Source organism: Chelonoidis abingdonii, unplaced genomic scaffold (assembly GCF_003597395.2).
Source record: "Chelonoidis abingdonii isolate Lonesome George unplaced genomic scaffold, CheloAbing_2.0 scaffold1495, whole genome shotgun sequence".
NCBI lineage: Eukaryota > Metazoa > Chordata > Testudines > Testudinidae > Chelonoidis > Chelonoidis abingdonii.
The window spans coordinates 1-7,766 of NW_027425756.1; the positions used below are offsets into that span (position 1 = coordinate 1).

Here is a 7,766-nt window from a genome sequence, read left to right on the forward strand (position 1 = left end):
GGGGGGCAGAGCTGGGGGTGCCTTGGGGGGCAGAGTAGGGGGCAGCTCGCATAGGCTGGGGGGCCTAGGAGTACCAGAAACCCAGGAGTGGATCTAGGGGACCAGTGTAGGGGTGGGGCTGCTCTCATCCGGGGGGGCTGGGGCAGCCCAGGGGCTGGAGGAGGCTCGTTAACCCCTGTCCTGCTGCCCCCCGACCCCCCCAGAATTGCAGCCAGCTGATCCAGACGATTGAGGACGCAGGCGCCATCCAGCGGGAGATCCGGGACCTGGAGGAGCAGGTGAGTTGGGGGGGTTGGTCCCGGAGGCTGGGGGGTGCCACGGGGCCCTCCTGGCTCCAGCACTGAAGGAGTTAATATGCCCCCCCAGATCGAGAGCGAGGGGGCCAAGAAGACTTTGGCCAACCTGGAGCGGATCCTGAGCGACTACCGGGCCCTGCGGCAGGAGAACGCGGCGCTGCTGGGGAGGAGCAGGGACCCCTAAAACTGCTGCATATAACACACCCCTCCCCCCCTGCGGGGCCCCCTGATTCTCCACTGCCCCCATCCCCAGCTGCCGGGGTGGATCCCCGTTTCTCCCCCGCCCCCAAGCAGCAGCTGAGTCGGCACTGGATTTTGCTCCCTTTATTCTCCCCCAGCCCGGGGCCGAGGCGGCTGGGGCTGGGGTGCAGCGTCCCTCCCCCCTTCCCCTGCTGGAACGAGGCCAATAAAGTCCCAGGTTTTGCAGACAGCTCCTGTGTCCAAGGGTGGGGGGCTCAGTCCCCCCCCCCGCGCACATGGGGGGGGTGTCTGAGCCCCTGGAGGAGTCCTGGGGGCATCTCATTGGCTGGGGCGGGGGGGGGCAGCAGGTGCTTCAGCTCCAGGTACCTGGGGGGAGACAAAAGGGGTGTGGCTAGCACATTTCTGTCCTGCCCTCCCCATGCCCTGGGGTGTGGCTAATGCCTGGGGCCCCCCACCCCTGCTGGATCCTCTGGGGGCGTGGCTAACTGGAGGCCACGCCCACTGTGCTGGATCATCCTGGGGGCGTGGCTAATAGCTGGCAGTCCCTGGGCGTGGCTAAGGGGAGGCTCCACCCGCCCCAGAGCACCATACGGGGTTGGTCGCTGGTTCCGCTTCTTCTGGAACTCGGCCTCGTCCACAGTCCACACGGCGCCTTTCACGTGCTCCACTCGCACGAAGCACTTGTGCAGGCTCAGGTTGTGCCGCACGGCGTTCTAGGGGGAGGGAGGGGGGTCAGGGGACCTGCAGCTCCCTCACCCTTGTCCCCCATTCCTGACCCACAGCCCCTGCCCCCCACAGCCCTGCAGGTGCCCCTAACTCCCAACTCGCAGCCCCTGACCCCCCCAGCCCTGCTGGTGCCCCTCACTCCTGACCCACAGCCCCTGCCCCCGCAGCCCCTGCCCCTCCAGCCCTGCTGGTGCCCCTCACTCCCAACCCACAGCCCTGACCCCTCCAGCCCTGCCAGCGCCGCTCACCTTCCAGGTGGCCGTGTTGTGGCGGAAGTAGCCGAACATGCGGCTGAACCATTGATAAATCTCATTCAGCGTCAGCTGTCGGTGGGGGGATCCCAGAATGGCCTGTGGGGGAGGGGGGGTCAGGGCTCAGGGGAGGGTAACCCCTCCCCTCGGGCTCTAGGGCTGGGAGGGTTCTCCCCCTTGTGGCTGGGCAGGGAAGTTGAGGGGATGATGGGCGGGGGGGGGATACGGAACAATGGGGCAGCTCCCCCCCCCCCTCCGGTTCTCACCCAGCGGATGAGCATCGCGTAGGTAAAGGGCGGCCGGGCCCTGCTGAACCGATAAAATTCCAGGGTGGGGCCCAGATCTGTAGGGGGAGGAGAACAGACCTGTCAATCATGGGGCTGATGCCCCCCCCCACAGCATAGCCCGCCCCCACAGCTCTCGCTCAACACTGGCCCCCGCTACCCTCCCGGAGCTGGGAGAGAACCCAGGAGTCCTGGCTCCCAGCCCCCTGCTCTAACCACCAGCCCCCGCTCCCCTCCCAGAGCCGGGGAGAGAACCCAGGAGTCTTGGCTCCCAGCCCCCCTGCTCTGACCCACCAGCCCCCCACTCCCCTCCCAGAGCTGGGGAGAGAACCCAGGAGTCCTGGCCCCCAGCCCCCGCTGCTCTAACCACCAACCCCCACTCCCCTCCCAGAGCTGGGGAGAGAACCCAGGAGTCCTGGCTCCCAGCCGCTCACCTGAGCAGATGCCGGCGCCATGGCTGACGCAGGGGTGGGTCTGGGGGGTCAGTGGTGGCTGCAGCACCCCCTTCTGGGCAGGGAGGGTGGCTCCGGACCGGGCCCAGCCCGAGGAGTTGGGGGGGTAGGAGGCGCAGCGCTGGCCCTTTGCTGACATTGCCTGGGGGGGGGGCAGGTAAGTGATAGAGAGTCTGGACCCGCCCCTCATATCTGTCCCCCCCAGGGATTGCACCCCCTGCCCCGTGGATTCTGACTCCACCCCCATGAATGCTCGGGGTCCGCAGGCCTTGCCGCCACTAACTTCAGCTCTGCCTCGATGTCTGGCCCACCCCCAAGACCTCAACCCAGCCCCCACTCCATCTCCCCCCCCCCCGTTCCTTCCACTGCAGGGCTTGCCCCTTCCCCGCCCCCCCCCGGCTCTTACGGGTCGAGGGCTCGGTCCGTGGCCTCTGACGTGGCCAGCTGGGCCTGCATGGCCCCAGGCGCTGCGCTCGCGCTCCAGCTGGGGGCAGAGAGAGGGGGCAGGTGAGTTGAGGGGGCAGGAAATGGGGGGCGGATCCTGTACCATGACTCCCACAATGCACCAGGACTACAACTCCCTTGATGCACCAGGATGACACCTCCCATGATGCTCTGCGACGCCATTGGGCCAGTGGTTCGAGCCCACCCCTCTCTTCCAGGACAGCAGCTGTGAATCTGTCGGGGACCGAGGCTGTAATCCCCACCCCCCCCCCCAGAGATGTCTGTGAGGGGGGAGCCCCCGATATCCAAGGCCGGTGCCCCCAGCCCCAATATCCCCCACCCTCCTCTCCCCGAGGCAGCACCAGCTGTGATTGTCCCCCGCCAGGCCCTGTGGGGTAACCACACCCTGACTGACCCCCACCTGCCTCACCTGATCCTCCAGGTTCTCGACCAGCTCCCTCTGCCGCCGGCACTGGGCTGCCCTGTCCTGTGCCCAGAGCGGGTCCTGCCGGGGGCGTCTGCCGAGATCAACAGCTCAGCTGGGTCTCCCCCCACAACCACCAGCCCCACCCCTCCCAGAGCCGGGAGAACCCAGGAGTCCTGGCTCCCAGCCCCCCTGCTCTAACCACCAGCCCCCACTCCCCTCCCAGAGCCGGGAGAGAACCCAGGCGTCCTGGCTCCCAGCCCCCCTGCTCTAACCCACCAGCCCCCGCTCCGCTCCCCTCCCCTCCCGAGCCGGGAGAGAAGCCAGGAGTCCTGGCTCCCAGCCCCCCTGCTCTAACCACCAGGCCCCACTCCCTCCCCTCCCAGAGCCGGGAGAGAAGCCAGGAGTCCTGGCTCCCAGCCCCCCTAACTCCCCAGCACTCACCTCTCAGTCTGCCCGCTGTAGTCCCCGGGGCTGGGGCAGCGCTCGAGGGGGGGCCGGTCTGGCGAGCTGGGGCAGCGGGTCCCTGGAATCCACTCCATGCCCATGATGTTAATCCCTGGAAAAGAGAGGGGAGAAATGGGGGTGAACCAGGAACTAGGCCTGTCTGCCCCCCTCTGCCAGAACCCCCCCCCAGCATCCTACATGCCCCCCCCTGGTTACCGTGTGTCAAGCCGTGGTGGGACCTCAGCACCAGTACGCCGGGGGACTGGAGGTGCAGGATGGAGGCGGGCGCTGGGCTCCGGAGATATCTGGGAAGGGGAGGAAAGTGAGGATGAATGGCGGTAGAACCAGGAGTCCGGGCTCAGAGCCCCTCCGCTGTTACCACTAGTCCCCCCCTCCTCCAGCACTGGGAGAGAACCCAGGCATCCGGTACCTGTTGGATGAGCAGTGCCTGGCGCTGGGTGTCCTGGAGCAGGGCCGGAGGGGGGTGGTTTGGGGGTCCCCCATCCCAGGGGGTACGGTGGCACCTGTGTGGGCAGGCAAAGGGGGGATGCTGTCAGTCCTGGGTCTAGGGAGTCGGGCTGCCCCCTCTGTGCCCCTCCCCTAGGCATGTGGGACCCACCTGCTGCTTCCTGGAGGGGCGCTGGTTCCGTGGGTGAGCACCGTGGGCGAGTCTGGGCCCCGCCAGTCGGGCCAGTGGGGCTGTCGCCATGGGGCACTCGGGATGCTGTGGGGCTGGGTATTGGGGCCTGGCGCAAGCTGTGGGGAGAAAGGGCAGGTGAGAGGTGGGAGAAGCTACAAGGAAGCACACGTTGTCCGACTGGTCACACTGCTCCGTGTGAGCGTGCAACACATCACACGTACATGCACGGAGAGGCATGCCTGTCACGGAGAGCACACGCATGTGAGCGGTTTCCCATGGCATGGGGGTCACCAGGTGTGCGGAGCTGTGCAACACGATGTGCTTCATGGTGAGCGTGCATGCATACTGTGCGTGTGCAAACCACATGTGTCCTGTGTGACCCCCCGGGAACACGCATGTGTGGGGCTGAACTGTGTCACAGATGGGGTCTGGAGCGCTGGGCCCAGCTGGACCTTAGCAGCCTCAGCCTCCCTGAAGAGCAGTGGGCTAATTGTGACCCCAGCTGGGGAAACAGCCTTGATTAGCCGACAGGTCTGAGTCAGATCTGGGGAATCCAGGAGAGGGGGCAGAGGGGTGGATGTGGGCGAGATAGGGGAGAGAGTGGGGCTGGAAGGCTTGTTAGAGGCATGGAGGGGGTGGGGGCTGGTGGGGGGCTCAGGGACTCCCGAGGGGGGGAGTGACCTGTGGGTCCAGTTGTGGGGTTTTCAGCGACAAACTCCTGACAGTGCCGCCACCTGTGTCCGTGATCCAGTGTGTCTGTGATCCATGTGACATGTCACGTCCCGGGGCACATGCGTGGCTGTGTAGGAGCCGTGTCTTCCTTCCGTGACCACCCAGGGCCGCGCAGCCTTGTGACACGCATGGGCCAATGGGATCTGTGGCCTGCCTCACATGCCCAGCACACGGACCCTTCCTGTGGTTCACATGCATGTGGCCCCCATGACATGCATGCATTTCCTGTGTACTTGGGCCCCTCACATGCCAGCCCAGCGGGGCTCACATGCCTGGACACATGACACACCCTCCGGATGGGCGGCCCCAGGTTGGGGGGGGTGAGCAGACACCCACCTCCTTGGGGGGCAAATCCAGCCAGCGCCCCTCATATGCCCCCCACACCTTGACCGCTGCGCCTCCCACCACTCTGACCCCCAGAGATAACCTACCCCCACCAGCTCCCCATGGCCCCTCACGCCCCTTCCTGCCCCCGCAACCCTCCCCGAGCTGGGGACAGAACCCAGGAGTCCTGGCTCCCACCCCTACCCCCTCCCCCTGCTCTAACCACTAGACCCCACTCCCCCTCACAGGGCAAGGGGCCGCTTCGAGTCGCTTCCCGGCAGCAGGGGCGGGGCTGGGGCCAGGTTCCGAGAATCAGGGTGACGTCCCGTTCGGCCCCCCCCGTCCGATTTCTCACCGCGGCCCCCGCTTCCCAGACGTCACGGAACCCAGCCACGTCAGCGGCGTGGGACGTGGCACCGGGGGGGATGGTAAATCTGGGGCGTCCCCCCGAGCCTCAGCCTGCACGGAGCTGGGGGGTGCAGCCTCCTGACCCGAGGCCTCCAGCCGGGTCCACGGGTCCACGGGAGCAGGGCCACTCAGACGATTCAGGGGGCCTGGGGCAAAGCAATTTCGGGGGCCCCTTCCGTAAAAAAAAGTTGCAATACTTTATTCTCATGGGGGCCCCTGTGGTGCCAGGGGCAAATTGCCCCACTTGACCCCCCCAGGCAGCCCTGCGTGGGAGGCTGGATTTCACCCCCCTCCCCATCCTTCCCAAAGCTCGAATCACCCTCGGCCTGGAGATATCACACACGAGTAACCAGCTCGGGTCTCACAGGCCCCACTCTGCCCCCAGAGAACCCAGGTGTCCTGGCTCCCAGACCACCCGAGCGCCAGCCCCCGCTGCCCTCCCAGAGCTGGGGAGAGAACCCAGGAGTCCTGGCTCCCAGCCTCCCCCGCTCTAACCACCAGCCCCCACTCCCCTCCCCGAGCCAGGGAGAGAACCCAGGAGTCCTGGGCCCCAGCCCCTGAACCAGGTATTTCTTCCCGGTTCCGGTGGCTGCACTTTCTGTCCCGGGTGTTTTCTGGGCCCCGGGGCTGGTTCCGCGTGAGGGGCTGGGCCTGGCGGGGAGCTCAGTGGGCATCCACAGGGAGGACTGGAAAGAGGTGTCGGTTGGGGACTGGTTCAGCCCGGCCGGGGTCCCCTCCCCTGTGGTGTGAATGCAAAATTCAGGCTCCTGCTCGGAGAAGCCAAGTGGGAATCGGGAGTTCAAGTCGGGATCAATCCACAGGGCTGGGTTTGCGGGCGGGTCACCTTATTCAAATCCTGCTGTTTGGCTCCTGATTGACCCTGGGGGGCTTGGCTCCGAATCTCACCCTGCTCCTAGTGCAATCAGGAGTGACTCCGGATTGACCCTGGGGGGCTTGGCTCCGAATCCCACTCTGTTCCTCATGCAATCAGGAGTGACTCTGGATTGACCCTGGGGGGCTAGGCTCCGAATCCAGCCCTGCTCCTAGTGCAATCAGGAGTGACTTCGGATTGACCCTGGGGGGCTTGGCTCCGAATCCCACCCTGCTCCTAATGCAATCAGGAGTGACTCTGGATTGACCCTGGGGGGCTAGGCTCAGAATCCCGCCCTGCTCCTAGTGCAATAAAGAGTGACTCTGGATTGACCCTGGAGGGCTAGGCTCAGAATCCTGCCCTACTCCTAGAGCAATCAGGAGTGACTCTGGTTTGACCCTGGGGTCTAGGCTCAAAATCCCGCCCTGCTCCTAGTGCAATCAGGAGTGACTCCAGATTGACCCCAGGGCAGCTGAGATCAGAAACCAGTCCTGTTCCCACTGAAATCAAGGGTTAATCTGCATTGACCCTGAGGCAGACCTTAAATCAGCCAAACGACTCCCCTCGCATCCCCAGGAGCCCGGCAGTCACCTCTGGCCTGCCGGGGCCTGCCCCGATCCGGCACACCCCACTCACCGCTCAGCACTCCTCGGCATCCCGGCTAGCAGGGGACCAGTGCGAAATCCGCCCCACGGGCAGGGATTTATAGGCCGCCGTGGGGCGGCCGCGCTCCCCGAGGGTGCGACTTGCCGGTGACTCAGTGGAAACGGAGCACCAGGACGACGTGTCCCGCGTGCCCTTTCTGGGGGGTTTTTCTTTGCTCGAAAATAACACCAGCTTCTCGGTCGGGGTTTTCGGCGCCCCAGCCCCCGAGGCTTCTGAGCACCGAGAAGCTACCGCAAAACTCTCAGTGTGCGAGGGAAAGAAAACCACAGAGCACACGAGACACACACACGCGGGTGCACACCCTCACCCTCACCTGCACACGCCTGCCCGCCAGGGGCAACGGCTTCACGGGGGGGCTCAGGAGCCAGGCCGGGCCCTTCGGGAGCGGGGCTGAGGGATTGGGGTCGGGCGGGAAGCCTGGGGCGGGCGCGTGTGTCTGCCATGCGGGAGCAATGGGCCTTTGTTGCTAATGGCGCAGGGAGAGAACCCAGGAGTCCGGGCTCCCAGCCCCCCAGCTCTAACCACCAGCCCCCACTGCCCTCCCAGAGCTGGGGGGAGAACCCAGGCGTCCTGGCTCCCAGCCCCCCCCCTGCTCTAACC

The 7,766-nt window shown here is 65.9% G+C and overlaps 1 protein-coding gene and 1 long non-coding RNA gene across 2 annotated transcripts; one reads left to right on the top strand and one right to left on the bottom strand.

Moving 5' to 3' along the window:
• The first annotated feature begins 169 nt into the window (after positions 1-169).
• On the top strand, positions 170-726 carry LOC116838401 (uncharacterized). The gene is made up of 2 exons (XR_004376918.2): positions 170-278; positions 367-726. It is a non-coding gene; the product is annotated as an uncharacterized LOC116838401 (long non-coding RNA).
• Positions 727-931: 205 nt separating this feature from the next.
• On the bottom strand, positions 932-2,349 carry LOC116838402 (forkhead box protein P3-like). Its single transcript, XM_032803545.2, has 4 exons — positions 2,193-2,349; positions 1,741-1,817; positions 1,472-1,573; positions 932-1,210 (listed from the first exon to the last, which is right to left on the bottom strand). Exons 1-4 carry the CDS (start codon positions 2,347-2,349, stop codon positions 932-934), a joined length of 615 nt encoding a protein of 204 aa, XP_032659436.2.
• Positions 2,350-7,766: the final 5,417 nt, after the last annotated feature.

Bases quoted from the DNA above. Each gene is read 5' to 3' on its own strand.
- LOC116838402 (XM_032803545.2), bottom strand. From the start codon at position 2,349: ATGTCAGCAAAGGGCCAGCGCTGCGCCTCCTACCCCCCCAACTCCTCG. The intron at 1,818-2,192 runs GTGAGCGGCTGG...CTCCCCCTACAG, and splicing joins TGGCGCCGGCATCTGCTCAG to ATCTGGGCCCCACCCTGGAA. The intron at 1,211-1,471 runs GTGAGCGGCGCT...CCCTCCCCCTAG, and splicing joins ACAACACGGCCACCTGGAAG to AACGCCGTGCGGCACAACCT.